The sequence below is a fragment of the Bicyclus anynana genome, chromosome Z, assembly GCF_947172395.1.
Source record: "Bicyclus anynana chromosome Z, ilBicAnyn1.1, whole genome shotgun sequence".
NCBI classification, from domain to species: Eukaryota; Metazoa; Arthropoda; class Insecta; order Lepidoptera; family Nymphalidae; genus Bicyclus; species Bicyclus anynana.
The window spans coordinates 5,439,311-5,457,992 of record NC_069110.1 but is presented as its reverse complement, the minus strand read 5'-3'; the positions used below and the strand labels follow the sequence as shown (position 1 = coordinate 5,457,992).

At 39.3% G+C, this 18,682-nt stretch overlaps 2 protein-coding genes and 1 long non-coding RNA gene across 3 annotated transcripts in view; 2 read left to right on the top strand and 1 right to left on the bottom strand.

The window, feature by feature from the left end:
• LOC112056054 (uncharacterized) overlaps positions 1 to 18,682 on the bottom strand; it is a 75,229-nt gene that overhangs the window by 34,290 nt on the left and 22,257 nt on the right. The window contains exon 2 of the mRNA XM_024096394.2: positions 643 to 1,040. Within this exon, the coding sequence (XP_023952162.1) occupies positions 643 to 899 (257 nt within the window). The 5' untranslated portion in view covers positions 900 to 1,040. The remainder of the gene's footprint in view (positions 1 to 642; positions 1,041 to 18,682) is intronic.
• LOC128199702 (uncharacterized) lies at positions 4,167 to 4,465 on the top strand. Its single transcript, XR_008252277.1, has 2 exons — positions 4,167 to 4,240; positions 4,370 to 4,465. It is a non-coding gene; the product is annotated as an uncharacterized LOC128199702 (long non-coding RNA).
• Positions 16,475 to 17,509, top strand: LOC128199733 (uncharacterized). The gene is made up of 2 exons (XM_052890729.1): positions 16,475 to 16,670; positions 17,214 to 17,509. Exons 1-2 carry the CDS (start codon positions 16,475 to 16,477, stop codon positions 17,402 to 17,404), a joined length of 387 nt encoding a protein of 128 aa, XP_052746689.1. The 3' UTR covers positions 17,405 to 17,509.

Here is an 18,682-nt window from a genome sequence, read left to right as displayed (position 1 = left end):
TGGCGGTACGTCTTTGTCGGTAGGGTGGTAACTAGCCTCGGCCGAGGCCTCCCACCAGCCAGACCTGGACCAATTAAGAAAACCTCAATCGGCCCAGCCGGGGATCGAACCCAAGACCTCCGTCTTGTAAATCCACCGCGCATACCACTGCGCCACGGAGGCCGTCAAAAATGAAAGGGGTTAGGAGAATAGTCCACCACGCTGGCACCACTCGTGTTGTTCCCCCTGCCAAGCCAATTTGGTAAGATCACACTAGATCGGCTTATAGAATAATTTCATCACCTATACTCAAAAACCTGATACCGAACCTGAGAGCCGTGATAGCCCAGTGGATATGACCTCTGCCTCCGATTCCGGAGGGTGTGGGTTCGAATCCGGTCCGGGGCATGCACCTCCAACTTTTCAGTTGTGTGCATTTTAAGAAATTAAATATCATGTGTCAAAAACAGTAAAGGAAAAACATCGTGAGGAAACCTGCATACCAGATAATGTTAATTTTCTGCGTGTGTGGAGTCTGCCAATCTGCATTGGGCCAGCGTGGTGGACTATTGGCCTAATCCCTCTTATTCTGAGCCGAATCTGGGTTGATAACGATGACTCAAAAACGTTGTGCACGCCACTGATAATTGATTGAAGACTTACCTTTTCAAAGAAGTGTGTTTGCTGCCGTTGCTCAGGAGCTTGTGTTTCGGTTTGTCGTGCGCTCCAGTTGGTGTCGACGAGGACAACGTCAGGTCGCTGGCGAAGGAGCAAGTAGAGGAGTCCTTCGATATGTTGGTGCGAGTCCGTCGGGCCGTGGACTCCGGGCTACCCGGGCTTGCAACTAGTTCCAACGCAAGTCGACCTTTCCCCGGAACTGGTGGAGGCTTCTCTTCAACAGGCACCATGTAAGACAGCATGGCTGCCTCTTGTACCAAGTCGGATAACTCAAACTTCCAACACTAGTTTTCACATTTAACCGTGATTACATTGTCCAAATATTCCTTTTTTTCTCGCTCAATAAACGTGTGATTTATCTCCCCGTCGTACTATATCCAGATCTGAAAGATAAAAACGTAAGTCAGTTCATTGATAAAGTATGATAACCATCTACTTAAGACGATAATAAATAACGCCTGTCTGCTATAATATAGAACAAAGTCCTTCACCGCAACTGTCTGTCTGTCTGATCAATAAACTCGCATGATACTCAACTGATTTTAAAAATTCTATCAACGAAAGCTGCAACTTCACCATGTGAAGTAGGGTTTATTCTATCCCCGTATTTTCATTCATCTCTGTTAATATTAGAAAGATGTAAAGTTTACGGTATTGTACGGGGTAATATCTGGATCTATTGAACTGATTTTGAAAATTCTTTTACCACAATTTGTGTCATAGGCTATATTTTGTCCCCTGATTTGTAGAGCGCCGTGATAGCCCAGTGGATATGACCTCTGCCTCCGATTCCGGAGGTTATGGGTTCGAATCCGGTCCGGGGCATGCTCCTCCAACTTTTCAGTTATCTACATTTCAAGAAATTAAATATCACATGTCTCAAACTGTGAAGGAAAAACATCGTGAGGAAACCTGCATACCAGAGAATTTTCTTAATTCTCTGCGTGTGTGAAGTCTGCCAGTCCGCATTGGGCCAGCGTGGTGGACTATTGACTTAACCTCTCTCATTCTGAGAGGAGACTCGAGCTCAGCGGTGGGCCGAATATGGGTTGAATACCGATGTTGATGATGATTCTCACGGGAATGGAACTATGCGAGTGAAACCACGCGACGTCGGCTAGTTATAAATATTCTGGCACTGGAACTTGCCATAACCCAGTCGACACCTGGTTGACGGCGCGGTTACGATTGGATTAGGGTATAACCTTTACTCGTACGGCCTTAACATTTAGTCAACATTTACACATATTAAAAGCTCAAGGTCTTAACCTAATGTCCTATCTAGAACTAGATCAACGACTCAAATACTAAATAGCATATAATATTTTTGTTATATTTTGAAACTTGTGGCTTTGATTTATTATCACTAGTCCAGTATGACTATAAAATAAATAGAAGTAATTTACCACCCTAAGTACGCCAACAACCCAATTGGAATGTGGTGTTTCTAAGCGACGTATACCCTCTCTTATGAGGAGGGAGGCCTAGCCTTGAAGGATGTTATAGGCTGATAAAGATGATATACTTGACTACATGTCATGAAATAGTAATATTAATAAAAAACAACCTTGAATGAGTCGAAGTCCCTACTTGTTGGTAATAGATTGTAATACTATCTATCTACTATATAATACTATCTAGTGAAATGGTACGGTAGTCAATTCGAAGTAGGTATACTAATAAGTACCTACGTTGTTTAGATATATACATATATAGAAGTATAGTGCCGCAGTTAGGTCAACATCGGAGTAGTTTTCAGCTAAAAATTAAGGTCATGCTGATTAGCTATTTGCGTTTGAGTCTGGAATTCTAGATGATTTGTAGTACCCAAGTATAGTCTTATAGTATTTGGTCTATAAATGTTATGTCCGTGTTTTTAAAGAGTGTTTATTTTTGAATATGATATATTATTTTATTCTTAAACAAAAAAAAATGATAAGACAAATTTTTGATATATCAGAATATTTATAGGTTGCCTGGGAGAGACCGCTTCTTAGCGATAATGTCGCCTATGCATAGGTCATCATTATCAACCCATATTCGCGGCTCACTGCTGAGCTCGAGTTTCGTCTTAGAATGAGAGGGGTTAGGCCAATAGTCCACCACGCTGGCCCAATGCGGATTGGCAGACTTCACACACGCAGGTGTCCTCACGATGTTTTCCTTCATCGTTTGAGACACGTGATATCTAATTTCTTATATTGTAGGTATAGTATTTAAGTTCTAAATTTAAATGTAAAGTAATAATAAAGGCTTTCATTATTATTATTACAAGCAAAAAGTGTTTAGGTAATAGAGTGGATCAAGCTTAACTATATAAAATTTTACAATACTGCCAAACTTTAATTATGAAAAATAACAGACCATACGAAAAAAATAATAAGAAGTCGATAACATTTTTTTACGAGATTTGAGCACGGGTTGAGTTGGAACCTCTCAGATTTGAGCTTTTCGAACTTTGCAATAGGTATATACTTAGTACACATAAAAATTGCTTGTTTTAAGTAGCATACATGTTTTGATTCTTTGAAATCTTCTGTATGTAAAAATTTATTCGATAAAACAAAAAGTCTATACTTCAGCCTTTCTTGATGTCTGTTTGTCTACAAACAAATTTAAAATGATGGTATAAATCACCAGTCACATACATCTAATAATAGTTATAGTTAACATGTTCTAAAAATAATGAAAATAAATTTTATTAATAAGCATAGAACAATTAGATATGGTTAATATATTTTATATAACATTTTATAAACAAACCACACATAATTTAAAATAAATAAGTTATGAAATGTCATGCGTTTTCTACCTTCATTTCTAATTTATTTGTTGGTAAACAGTATTCATCAAGAAAGGCTGTAGTGTAGAGGGATAATTCTAGTACATCTGTTTATGCGAGATGGAAATACCCTATCTTTTAAAGTAGACAATTTTTACTGGCACAAGAACCATTTAACTAGCTCTAAATACATAATTACATACCAATTTGGTGATGCGGACAACAGGAATCGAATTCTTGACCTCTTTGCATGATCTAATTAATTTTAATGGCTCAATTTTATGTTGGCATTTTGTTTTGCTGGCGTTTTGAAAAGGTAGGGAAGAATAGGCGCGTGTTGCTAAAATTAATTACAGAAATACAGTGTCCAGTGAAAGCAATGTTTATTTGAAAGGAGATGGTCCAAAATTGTATGGAGCCTAGGATCAGTCATTGTACCCTAGTGCAAAAAATTTTAATAAAAAAATTCAACCGACTTCCAACTCAAAAATTAGCCTAAACTAAAAAGCAAAAAATAACATCTTACCTATGTGCTACCTTCTGATCAATTTGAAGGCGGTGCCAAGCCAGTGATGTTTTAATTTAAGCCGTTTAAATTACAAAATTTCTGTGGTTCTTTCAGAAACGGCTTTAATTAAAACATGACACATGATTTTTTTTATTAAAATTTTTATTTTTTAATTTTTAGTGTTAGCACACCTACTGAGTGTAACAAAACTGATACTAATAACCTTCGAGAAGTTCTCTTCATTGTCCTTCGTCTTCAATACCAGACCCTTAATTCAGTCACAACCCATCTAGGTGGAAAGTTCTCAGCAATACAAATTCATAAAGTCCCAACAAAGGTAGCTACTGTGAACCGTCGAGGAGTTCCCTTAACTTTCCTTCATCTTCGTCACCAGACCCCTAATACAGTCACAACCCATCTAGGTGGAAAGTTCTCATCAATACAAATTTATCAAGTCCAAACACAAGGTAGCTACTGGGAACCGTTGAAGAGTTCTCTTAACTGTCCTTCGTCTTCATCATCAGACCCTCAATACGGTCACAACCCATCTAGGTGGAAAGTTCTCATCAATACAAATAAATCTAGCCCAAACAAAAGGTACCTGCTGTAAATCGTTGACGAGTTCCATCGTCTGTTTTTCGGCTTCATCATCAGACCAACTCCAGAGCTTCATAAAATTGTTGTGGTTTAAGATACCTTATGGAAACATTAACAAACGCACTAGCCATCCCTACGATTTTCGAAAGTTCTCCTCGATTTCTCCAGGATGCCATCATCAGATCCTGACATGAAAAAAATGGGACCACAACCTGGGAGGTAGAACCTCCTCCTTTTTGGAAGTCGGTTAATAAAAGAAGATATTTGTTTTAACTATTTTTGATTATACAAATCTAGGAATTTACTTTAATTCTTTCGAAATAATATTCATTATCTCCCAAGAAATGCAACACTATTAAGGGTAATAATGGCGGATAGATGACGTTTTCAAAGCAGTAATCGATTAGACGTTTGCTGTCAATTGTCATTTCATAGTTGCTATAAGAGCGCCATCTTGATATAAGTTAAATTTTAATAAAATCCTTGTATTTTTTTAAATTTTAATAGTACAAGAGTGGACCTGAAATGGACCATTTCCTTTGTTTAAAACGCTAATCATAAACCATCCGATAGCCCACATGCCTGCAGCGTTAACGGCTTGACATCCGATAAAACTGATCGTGTGGTGATCGCGATCTGCATGATGTAATTCACATAGCAACCAACACACGATCAGTTTTATCGGATTTCAAGCCGTTGGCGCTGCATGCATGTGGGCTTATCGGATGGTGTGTGGCTAGCATTAGCCACGCTTCTTTGGACTTCATCGTCACTTAACGTGGTGAGATCGCAGTAAATGTATAACTTGTCATTGAAAAACATACCGATCAACTTGAGGATTCGCAGGTGGCTCAGTATCGTGATATTTGGAAGTCCCTAAAAAGGCCTATGTCCTGCAGTGGACGTCCATCGGCTGATATGAACATGAGAACCTGCTCCTTTTTGAAGTCGGTTAATAAAAATCACTGTTTCTCCTCGTATCTACCTATGGCATCGAATAACACTAAATGTAAGGGCATCAACAATGCGAAAGCGAAACCTTTCAAAAGAGAAACCAGGCCGTAGCTATTTTTAATATAAGTAGTGGCTTAAACAGATATAATTATTTCAGTACTACATACATCTGAAGGGAACTGCCTCACAAGTCCTGAGGTCAACCTGTTTAGTAACAGAACATGAGTTCCTGGATATAAAATGTTGATAACTTCTTGATTACAGTATTTTTGAATTTGTTTGGCTGGTGGGAGACTTCGGGCGTGGCTAGTTACCACCCTACTGGCAAAGATGTACCGCCAAATACGATGTCGTGTGTAACGAAAAGGATGTGGATTTTCATCCAAGCTAACATATCCCGCTTCCATCTTAGTTAGTATAATCACTTACCATTAGGTGAGGTTGTAGTCGAGGGCTAATTTGTAGAGAATAAAAAAGAAATTCATCATTCCGAATATTAATATACTAGCTAATGCCGCGCGGTTTCACCCGCGTTCCCGTTTCCGTAGAAATACTTCCTGAGATTTACGCGTTCAAGCAAACAAACAAACAAACTCTTCATCTCTATAATATTAGTATAGATTTTAACGGTCCTTAGGGCCAGTCCTACCTATCGAGCCAGTTAATTTCTAAATAGCAGTCCATAATTTTGAGCCGTGATAGTCCAGTGGATATGACCTCTGCATCCGATTCCGGAGGGTGTGGGTTCAAATCCGGTCGGGGGCATGCACTTCCAACTTTCTCAGTGTTGGAGTTGTGTGCATTTTAAGAAATTAAATATCACGTGTCTCAAGACAGCGAAGGAAAAACATCGTGAGGAAACCTGCATACCAGAGAATTTTCATAATTCTCTGCGTGTGTGAAGTTTGCCAATCCGTATTGGGCCAGCGTGGTGGACTATTAGCCTAACCTCTCTCATTTTGAGAGGAAACTCGATCTCAACAGTGAGCCGAATATGGGTTGATAATGATGATGATGATGAGTCTAGAATTGGGAAGTATCTTGAGCCCAGGAAACATATGTACAAGTCTTGAGCCGCACCAGCATACAGCGGCTTTCTGCAACCGTTAAATGACCTTGGGCCGCCTAGTGGGGACTACATTGTGCTTTTAGGTGAGGGGTCATCATTTCAGCTCCTTGGGACCCCAACGTCCGTTGGGATTTCCAAACTAGCGTGTGCCCCGCTCACACTTCAGCTTTTCAACACGAGTTGTGGGCCACATGTTGTCACAGACAGATGTCGATGTTTTGACGGCCTCCGTGGCGCAGTGCAAAGCGCAGTGGATTTACAAGACGGTCCTGGGTTCGATCCCCGGCTGGGCCGATTGTGGTTTTCTTAATTGGTCCAGGTCTCGCTGGTAGGAGGCTTCGGAGGGGGCTAGTTACCACCCTACCGGTAAAGACGTACCGCCAAGCGATTTAGCGGTCCGGTACGATGTTGTTTAGAAACCGAAAGGGGTATGAAATTGGTTATTAAATGACGAAGGTATGAGGTAACAAACATTAAAAAAACATACGCGTCGAAATGAGAAACTCCTCCTTTTTTTGAAGTCGGTTGAAAAATCGGTCTAGTCGTTTCGGAGGAGTTTGGTAACAATTTACAAAAACTGTGCCACGGAAACTATGTAATATGTATTTATCGTACGTAGATAATAATATGCTTGTTTCAGTCAAATTAAATTCACCATAATGAGGGACACTTGACCCGAATATCATCAGCCGTCAATGTAGATTCTTACAAATGTATACCTAACCTACTTATTTAATCATTTTCCAAGTAGATGTCGAAGAGACGCATTAATTAATTATAATTATGTTATGGAGCATGAGAAGTACAAAAAGTATTGTTTTTGTTTTTAATTATTCCGGCATATTAAATCAAACGGATGCGTTCCATTGATTCAATTAAAGAATGTTCTAGCACTGCCTTTGTCAAGGTGAAATGAATTATACCTACTATAAATCGCTATTAGAGACATGATAGCATAGAGCATATGACCACTGCCTTCGATTCAGAGGGAGAAAAATCCATGGTTTCCGCGAGATTTGTGAAAAACTGAATTCCACGCGGTCAAAGTCGCGGGTGTCCGCTAATTACTAATAAATAACAGATGAGGGGACATTTTTCTAATGCCGGATCTTAGACCAATAGCCGAGAGTTAATTATGAAACAATAACAACAAGTGACCTAAGTCACATGGGTCGCGCGACCTCGGCGCAACAATGTAAAGCCGGCTTTGGTGCAGATACTCTTATGTATACACTAGCGGACGACCGCGACTTAGTTCGTGACCTTTTTAAAACTTTTAGCCCTCATTCGCACGAGAGTTTTTAACGGACGTTAAAAACGCGTTCAAATACAACAAACGCTTTTCCAAGAATATGTTCAACGACAACTTTTTTAAACGACGCTTTTTTTCAAGCAGTGTTGCATTTTCAAGTTTGGGCGTTGGAAATAGACCTTCATTGAACTTCGTACTACGCTCGCCTTAGGCTTCATTCGTATGAGAGTTAAATTAAAAGCGATGCATTGGCGTGTCGTACAGTATGAAATTACATTATGTTCTATTTCCAACGCCCAAAATTGAAAATGTAATACTGCTCGATAAAAACGCCGTGTTTTAAAAACGCTTTCGCGTGTATACTTGGGGAAGCATTTGTTGTATTTGAACGATTTTTTAACGTTCGTTTAAAATACTCTCGTGCGAATGAAGGCTTACAAGGGAAAATATCCGTCATTCATAATTTTTGCGTAACTTTAACCATTCACGCAGCTCACGCAAAGAAGCTCTCAAAAGGACTTTTTTTCCTACATTCTTTATTGATGCTCCGTTCCTATTGGCTGTAGTATTAAACATGATATAACCTTGATGAATGAACTACCTAACAAATAAATACTTTTCAGTTGTAATCAGTAGTTCCTGAGGTTAGTACGTCCAAACAAACAAATAATCAAACATCAGCCTTGAAAGAAATTCCACGCGGACGGAGTCACAGACGTTGCTAGTTATTCATAATTATCGTTTGTTTTGTAACTTGTAGTTTTATATCACGTTGACCTTTGTTAATATCTATGTTAAAAGACCTAGATCCTGATGTCTAGATGCGTATAATGTCCAATGTTTATTGAAATTTACATCTGACATTTGATCCCTGATTATTGAATAAGATTATTTTATTAATTAATATGTTTTGTATTAAATACTTAGTCAGCTGCAACGGTTTCTATAATATTCCACTATTTTGTTCGCCTTCAATGGTATTCAGTTCATTTTGATAACAATTTTACCCGATTACATGAAAGCGAAAAGGAAGGCGAAACTATATTGAAGAAGTCTGAGTATAATACTATCTCTGTTTAGGATAATACCTTCTCTGTCTACGATTATACGGTATACTTCTGTGGTATCACACCAATTGCGTGCACAGGGTTTGTAACTAGGGTAGGCACTGTACGTATAAATTGTATAAAACGGAAAATTCCTTCACCAATACAGATTTGTAAAGAGTCCTAGGGTATGCAGTGCATTTTAGCATTTATTGAGTACCCGCCACTGAATAAAACCTCGTGTGGCTATGACAAACTTCAGGTAGGTACCTATAGCCCAGCCAATAAACGGAGCGGTATATGGGGCTGTCTTTAAATAGATGAATGGCAGATCTGTTTCTACTCAGGTTTATCAATGAATATGACTCAGCCAAAAACGAGATACCTACAACATTTTAACAACATTCTGATGCTTTTAAAGTATTTCTAAACAAATCTGATGAGATTGCTTATTTGTTTGTATATTTGTTTGTTTGTTTTTAGTTAAACGCGCTAATCCCAAGAACTACTGGTACGAGTTGAAAAATTATATTTTGGTGTAGGGACAACCCACCACCTCCCATGGCCCTTTCAACCTCTCGGTAATTTGGGCCGAATCGAGGGAGGGCGAACCCGGTACTTGCTCTTTGCGTGTTCCCGGGACGCCTTCTTGACTCCCTACAAGTTGTTTTCTCTTTTCGCTCCTTGTCCCTTGATACTCACTCTCCCCCTTCTGGGGCTGGACGACACTCTGGGGCTGGACGACACTCTGGGGCTGGACGACACTATATTTTGGTGTAGTATGAATAATAGTAGGAGCGGAGTATCAGTGAAAATTGTGTCAACAACGGGAATAGTTATATAAGCCACTCTCATGTAATAAGGGCCATGACTACAATGGCTAATTACGTGCAGTGGCATACAATACTTTTTCTACGACCATGATAAAATAAATAAAAGAATTAACAAAATTTAGTAAATACAATACATTTAATTGGCGTTCCTTTTGCGAGCTCCGGTTGCATGTATGAAGAAATAGGCTAGTTGACGCTTTTTTTAATGGTCTTAAATTGTTCATTATCGTTCTACAATATTGAAAAAAAATTGAAATTTTTTGAGACGTGATTACATGAAAATTTTAATTTTTAAATATTTTTTTGACAATACGAGCAAAAACGCTGTATAATATATATATATATATATATATAATCAATGATGATTTATATTTTATCAGTTTCATGATGTCACTTTAACAAATCCTATACCAAACGGAGCGTTTGATAATATTAGTTATCAATTATTTTGACGTATGACGTACATCAAGTGTATTAGTGACGTCACAAAATGTACGACAGCGTTTTAGGATTGAAGTCGGTTTGGTAAGATTATATGGTAATCAATACTACCATATGGATACGACTATGTTTTGGACTAAGCCGCGGGCGTCCGGTATAGTGATTACATACAATTATTAATTCTCCTTGGTAAGATGAAAACCAATCCATTTGCGAATGTAGGTACATGATGCTTTATATGCTAGTATGAAGGGGTTGTAGAAGCTAACATGCCAAGTATTTTTAGACACACGATTAATCAATAGCTGGAACCTACTGTAAACATACTGATGTAGTTACCGTGTCTCATAGTAATGTTTTTCAAAATATGGGTGTAAATTTCAGGTTGACTGACTTTACTACTGAATCTTACAAACGTATACTGAGTAATGGCATAAATATGACGCGTGCGAAAGATTTGGCGCCAACACAAACCTCGCATAGGTTTCCCGCGTAGGCGGCAGTCTAAATATAATTCTTGTTTTAATGACAACTGTAGATTCATATTATACTTATTGTCACCTTAGTTCGAAGAGTTGATGAAGGTGTCTAAGGTACTGAAATGGCGACCCGGAAAATAGCGATGTCACTTTAGGTTTCTTATCAATGATATTAAATACTGTTAGATATGTTACTAGCACATGGAAAATGAGGCGCTCTAAAGAGGAAATTTATAGTCAACTTAATGTTAGTTGTGGTCAACAACGAACGTTATTTAAACAAATTTTGTCTACAATGTCGAGTTGTGTGTTCAGGAAGTGTAAAAACTATATATACATGAATATATAATGGAATTAAAGACAAAATTGTGCATGTGTGCGCTCAGTGTTGTAGCCTATTATTGGGATCACTTTTTGCGGTGATTTTGTAGGGACGTAACCGATCTATAGTATAAAATTTTCTTTGTTTCTTATTGTATCTTATCTACATGTTACTCTCTAGTTACGCGTTATTGTATATCCGGGCGTATTGTTAAAATCCGTTGCGATCCGTTCCGATGCGTCCAATACTTACGATGCGGATATGTGGACGCCTACCATTAACGCTATCTTTAGGCACCGATGCAATGTGATGACAGCGAAGAAAAGTTAACTAGCAAAGTTATGTGCGAGAGCTTAATCGAATACCAACTTGAAGTTACATAACTTCTTTCAACAACCAACAGACCATGTTTGTAATAATATTGTTCTTTGATATTTGTATATTTAATTATAAAGATCCGTCACTATCAGGTCGATTGGCGTCTGTCTCTGGAAAATAATCACATGGTATGTGAGCAATAGAGACTATTGAATAGGTGGAGGACCGCCTTTAATTCTAACAAGGTTAATCGATAAAGCTTTTTAAACTGAATTGTATGGCTAAATGACCAAACAATGACCAAGCCCTGGCCAAGCCGCTCCTGCAGTCCGAGAAGCACCTTAATACAAACGTTTGACGATGGTAACGTACAATCTGACCCATATAACATAGATAAAGCGTTAGCCCTATTCTCACGAGAGTTTTTAAAACGGACGTGAACTATTTCCAACGACCAAAATTTTAAATGCAACACTGCTCGAAAAAAAGTTTCGTATGAACATATACTTGGGAATTCATATGTTGTATTTTTAACGTCCGTTAAAAAACTCTCGTGCGAATGAGGGCTAAGAATAGGTACATGCCCTAATCATACATTACCTAAGTTGGACTTTAACTTCAGTAAAGGGAATAATATGTACCATGTAAATATTGTTTAGCGATGTTAAACATGTGAAGTTTGAACAAAATGTTTGACTATACGAAACCCTGGGAGCGGGCGGTGACTGAAATTGAGTTTCGGTTTTGTACGTAATGTTGCTGCCAGACACAAGCGATGTGCCGGTCGATAATAGGGGAAAGGAGGAAAGCCTCGCTCACGTATTCATGAAAATCGTGAACAGCGGATGCAATCGGCAACAGAGAATACCCGATTCCTTCCACGTGCTTTACAATTTTAACTAAAATTGACATCGGGTTTTAGGGTATCTACTTTAAGCAGACTCAGTGATTACAAAAAAAAAAACTAATGTCGAACAAAGGTTATGATTCACAACATTTGTCAGGACAGCTTAATTAACAAATCAAACTGTAATCAAAATAAGACTCTAGAATGGTAGAAAATGACCTTGAGTGAAGTCACGCACTTGTGAACGTTGTGTGTAGGGTTAAAGGCACCTTTGACAGCTAGCTAACACTAGCTAGCTATTTTCCACTCAAGTCACTCTCCCCGCCTATCCCAAATAACTCATAAAGAATTACACAACAAGAGATGTGGATGGCTCGAACGTCACGAGCACACTGAAGCCAACACGAGATCGAGCGACGTCATATCCGTCTCAGACTACTATTTCCTACACTATTTATTAAAAATATGTATATTTAAAAGCGGCGGCGTCGTTGCAACGCGGCGATAATACTACGGCTTATTAGGTAAGTGCAGGGATGTAACTACAACACTTAGGGTCAGCCCTGCTACACTTTACGTTACGCCACTGGCAAGTTCAAAACAATGCTTATACAGCTAAATATTAACACTCGAAAACGTTTCATTTGGAACCAGTAGTCCTGCGTATTAGTGTCCTAGATATAAAAACAGAAGTAAAGGAAGACCGCATCGTCTCCCCCAGGTTTATTATTTTTTTTTACAAATCCTGGGGCTTACAATAACTTTTTTGCAAAACCCTCATGATATCTGTCCATATTATTTAAGGGCGTAAGTAATGTTACCTTAGTAAGTCGTACGATTTGAGTGAATGAAATGGTTGATGTCTAAAATCGCTATACAAAACAATCCTGCGATAAGCTTAACGAAATGTCGAAAACATTATGGAATCACTTCGGATTTAAGAGCTTGTGGTAAGATTTTATAAGTTTATGATTGAATCAGTTAGGACTTACGAAACCAGTGTTTCACTTCACGTGTTTGTAAGTGCCTAACCAACGTTATGACGAATAGCTGTTTAATTAATAATCTTGAGAAATTGATTTACAAAAATAAAAGAATTGAAATAATTGAAAATATCAATCGACTTTCTATTTTAAAGAGATCGTTGATATTGTAATACATTTGTCAAACTTTCGAATCTACAGACAAAAATTATTGTGGCGCTTGCACTGGCGAACACGTGTATTTATACAAGTAAATGTAAAGCCGACCAAGTGTGCATCGTACCACGCGCAGTCTATGGTTCCGTAACCAATCATCGGAATAGAATACAGCTTTTTGTCTACTTTACAACTTTGTTGGCGTGCTTAATACGTGTCGACGTTGTTATAAACCCATATTCGGCTCACTGCTGAGCTCGAGTCTACATACTATAGGTATTATGGACGTCATAAGGCAACTGTCACCCGCACCATGCTATAACGCACATAGTATAGTAGTAAAATAAAATTGAAAATCGGTTCAATTCCTAGATACAAAGATTACCTCTGCACCACAATTTCTATATTTCTATATTTCTATATTTTCTATATTTCTATAACATTATAAAAAGGTAACGTGTACCTTTTTATAATGTTATAGAAATATAGATTGTTTACATCATTGAAGTAATAGACACCGAGAAAATCGCGAATAACTGATTTTTACGACCTTTAAACTTGAATAACTCACTGTGCAGACACGAGATTTTATGAGACTTTTGAGACAACTTTTTGAACACCAAAATGAAGGTCTTATTATCTCTCATTTCGAGGTTGACCTCTTTATTTTGCTTGAGTGACTGGACTGGAATGTTTTGATTTTCTACGAGAAAACTAATGCAATTTGGTTTATGTGAATCAAAAATAACATTGACCTTGTGCACATTAAATGGAATGTTAAAAGAAGCTCGCATGCCGTGAAATACGGATAAACTACATGTAAACAATACCTACAAACGTACATATAAATGTTATCACGCGAACCAATGTGACGTCTGCATTTGTTTACAATTTGCGAATTGATTTTAAAAGCACATTTTGCAAGGATTCAAATTGGTCGAACATCAAATATCAAACTATTGAAATGAGAATTTCATCATGTCAGTCGATGGACGTCCACTGCAGGACATACTAGGGACTTCCAAACATCACGATACTGAGACACCTGCATCCAGCGAATCCCTGCGACTCCCTTGATGTGCCCGGTCAAGCTTCGCTTTGACTTGTTTACGCGTCTTCCCTACCTAATCTACTCCTACCTTACCACTACCCTGCCCTACCCTACAAATGTTCTATACAAAATTCCACCTCCCATTTTATCTCCACTTAAAAAATCACGTCAATTCGTTACTCCATTTTGCCGTGGAAGACGGACGGACGGACGGAAAGACGGAACAAACAGACAGACAGATAGACACTTTCACATTTATATGTATTTGTACGCAAACGCAGACGGGGCAGCGAGCTGGTGTTTATTAACTACAGTTACCTTTAGGTACTTCCATGATATTCGACGATATAACTAAGACTAGCCGACGCCCGTGACTGTGTCCGTGTGAAAATCGATAATTGGACCTGTTACAGTTTTATCAATCTAAGTATGCCGATTCAATGGGACTGTTGCAACAACGCGAAAGAAGACGAAGACTTTGTATGTTGCGCGAAATGCAATAAACGTTATCATAACGCATGTTTATTGGCGACAGGACAGTCTAGTATCGCTGTACTGGAACCATATTTGAATTGGATTTGCCCGTCTTGTGTATCGAAACGACCAAAAGGTGATAATGAGAATACCCCGATCAGAAAGAAAGACACGAAGCTATGTAAGGAACAGAACATTAAAAGATCTTCTAAAAGGGTAGCGCTTTCCCCCCCACAACAGTCATATCAACATTAGATTGCAATCTACATAATATTGCAATGTCATTCAAAATTAATTTGCAACACATAACCATAATAATTCAGGTTAATAATATGCTTGTAAAAAATTAATGCGAAAAATTGAATCCATCATTACATCTAGAAAAAGTGAAATGCATGAAATTTTGTCTATAGAAATATTTAAAAAATACCTCATATCGTTCGACTAAAATATGCAACTACGAGTATATGCTAGAGACGTGATAGCCTAGTGGATATGACCTCTGCCTCCGATTCCGGAGGGTGTGGGTTCGAATCCGGTCCGGGGCATGCATCTCCTCCTACCAAAACCAGGTAAATCAGATTACACTGATCCGAAAGCTTTCAGACCAATCAGCCTAACATCCTTCTTACTAAAAACCCTGGAAAGGTTAGTAGACAGGTTCCTACGGGATGGGGTACTAAGTAATACCCCTCTACACCCGAACCAACATGCTTACAGTACCAGCAAATCCACAGAAACAGCCCTACACTCAGTGGTCAACAAAATAGAACACAACATGGAAAATAAATTATCAACACTAGGAGCCTTTATAGACATAGAAGGGGCCTTCGATAAAACCACGTTCAAAAGCATAGAAAAATCCCTTGAACGACATAATGTACCTTCAACAATAAGAAAATGGATAAACGCCCTCTTATCACTCAGGGCGATACAAATAAACATAAATGGAAAAATCCAAGCCATCGCTGCCAGAGGATGCCCTCAAGGAGGTGTACTCTCACCACTACTATGGAACTTGGTGGTAAATGAACTAATCAGCAAACTGAACAACAAAGGCTTCCTAACAATAGGGTATGCCGACGACCTAACAATACTTATAGGAGGAAAACATGAAAACACCCTTAGTGGAATAATGCAAGATGCACTCAAGCAGATAGATGGTGTACACTCAACGAACTATCTGTTAACCCCAGAAAAACAGAACTCATTCTGTTCACACACAAAAGAAAACCAAACATTCCAAAAACACCGACTTTATTCAAAGTAACCCTAAAGCTAACCACAGAAGTAAAATACTTAGGGGTAACACTAGATCAACAGTTAAACTGGAAAAAACATATTGAAACGAAAATTCAAAAATCTACAATCATCCTATGTCAGTGCAAACGCATGATAGGTAAAACATGGGGACTAAAACCGCACATAATGAAGTGGCTATACCTTACAGTCGTAAGAAGCTCAGTGACATATGCTTCTATAGTCTGGTGGCCAAAAGTGCTCCAAACAACAACACAACAGGAACTTCAAAAATTCCAAAGACAAGCACTGCTATCCATAACGGGCAGGAATCCCACCATTACACCTCCACATAAAAGAGGAAGCAACGCTTACAGCCCTTAGACTAAAAACATGCGGGTTGTGGAAACAAACAAACACAGCCCACACTAACATCTTAAAAGAGGGAATACAAATGAACCCAAGTATGGAGTGGATATGCGATAAAACACAGAAACAATTTGTGATGGACAAACCCTACAAAATCAACACTGAGGAGGCCGGTGACTACTACACAAACCCTGACGCCCTAGATGTGTACACGGATGGGTCGAAGACTGACACAGGTACTGGAGCAGGAGTCTACTGCCAAGACCTCAACATACGGATTGCACAAGCGCTTGGTAAGCACAACTCAGTCTTCCAGGCAGAATGCGTCGGCATCACAACTGCGGCTGTTGCCGTGACCAACAGACAGGTAACAAATTTTAACATTAATATACTTAGCGACAGTCAAGCAGTACTAAAAGCACTGGCAAAACACTCGACTACGTCAAAACTACTGCTAGACTGTCACAAGGCCCTAACAAAACTTGCAACAAATAACTTAGTTACATTAAGATGGATAAAGGGACACAGCGGAATCTTAGGTAATGAAGCGGCTGATGAACTGGCGCGTCGCGCCACGACACTGAAGGTAGTAGGGCCCGAACCAATAGTACCCATACCATTCAGTGAATACAAAACATGGTTGCACAAACAAACCATCAGAACCCACGCCGAACTATGGGACAGCATAACCACATGTAGACATACAAAAGAGGCACTCCCAGGCCTCGACCCAAGGATAACAAAGAAACTTATGAACCTCACACGAGACAAGCTGAGAACAGTAGTTGGCCTAATAACAGGTCACTGCCCGCTAAACAAACACCTTTCAATTCTAGGTTTGACCGACAGTCCTCTGTGCAGAGCCTGCATGGAGGAGGACGAGACACCGCTACACGTTATGCTCAGTTGCAGAGGCGTAACGGAACAACGAGCAACCTACATTGGCTCCTCAGCGACACTCCATGAGGCTATCGGCGACCTGGGCGGCCTGCTAAGCTTCTGGAGCGAGCTCGGCTGGATGGAATAAATCCAGCGGGAACCTACACCAAGGGACCCACGCACAACGGCCAAACACTTGGCTAAGTGCGGAAACGGCCCAGAAGAAAGAAGAAGAAGAAGAAGATGCATCTCCAACTTTTCAGTTCTATGCATTTTAAGAAATTAAGTATCACGTGTCTCAAACAGTGAAGGAAAACATCGTGAGGAAACCTGCATACCAGAGAATTTTCTTAATCTCTGCATGTGTGAAGTCTGCCAATCCGCATTGGGCCAGCTTGGTGGACTTTTGGCCTAACCCCTCTCATTATGAGAGGACACTCGAGCTCTCCAGTGAGCCGAATATGGGTTGATAACGAACGAATATTTGCTACTTATGAGACCTATATATGCTTGCAAATGCGGCTACGTCTTCGGTATGTAGAGTTGCCAGGTGTCTGCGATCTGGCAACCCTATCGGTATGCGGTGTTCGAGTTGTATGACATACCGAACTTTTCTTTCTTCCAAGATATATCCTTAGCCCAGTGTGGGAAAGTTGGTGGTTTTACACCTCGTTTTTCTTCGTCACTATCGTAGTTATTGTTATTTCGTATAACTTAATGTTAATTTTAACCTCCTCGAGAGCACGTTAAATACTATAATATGTCACTGTAACCCCGCCGACTAGCAAAAGAAAAACCCGATGGGGGATAAAATAATGAGGGAAGCCTGGCCTATAGTGGGATAACTTGAAAAAAATATACTTATCTAAATCTAATCTAATCAGTCGACAAATATAAGGTTAATTGTTTGTAACAATCTTATATAACATTCGGTTCATGGTACATTTTTGGGGACAACTTTATTTGAAAAATTGAAATTTGAAGAAGGGAAGAGAATATGATACTCAACGAGTGAAAGTCGGCTAACGCTTTAGATTGTAAGTACGGCAAACACATCGTAATTATAAAACACTGTCACCTAAACAACGCATGATTTCTCAAAATACAGTTAAATGAATAAGTTTCTATTTGACCAATTAAGGATCTGCCGTAAAAAACTCATCTTGATTCAAAATCGCCTACCGTACCGGCGTAAAGCTCATAGCGCACATACCAACTCGAAAACCGCGCACTCGACTCGCTGTCTCTGCGCTTACGGCTCGCCGTCCGCACGCTTACGTTACGTACCCGTTCATGCCCCGTGCACGCTCACAAGCGTTAGCTTTTAGTGTTGTCTGTGCACGCTTGTTCTCTCACCTTGCGCCATTTGGCCGACAACAAACCGTCTCGGCTACTACGGCTAGGTAACGCCACGCTTACAATTCGC

Excerpts from the sequence above, each read along its gene's own strand:
- LOC128199733 (XM_052890729.1), top strand. The coding sequence starts at position 16,475 with ATGGAGTGGATATGCGATAAAACACAGAAACAATTTGTGATGGACAAA. Across the intron at positions 16,671-17,213 it reads ACGGATTGCACAAGCGCTTG|GTTTGACCGACAGTCCTCTG; the intron begins GTAAGCACAACT and ends TTTCAATTCTAG.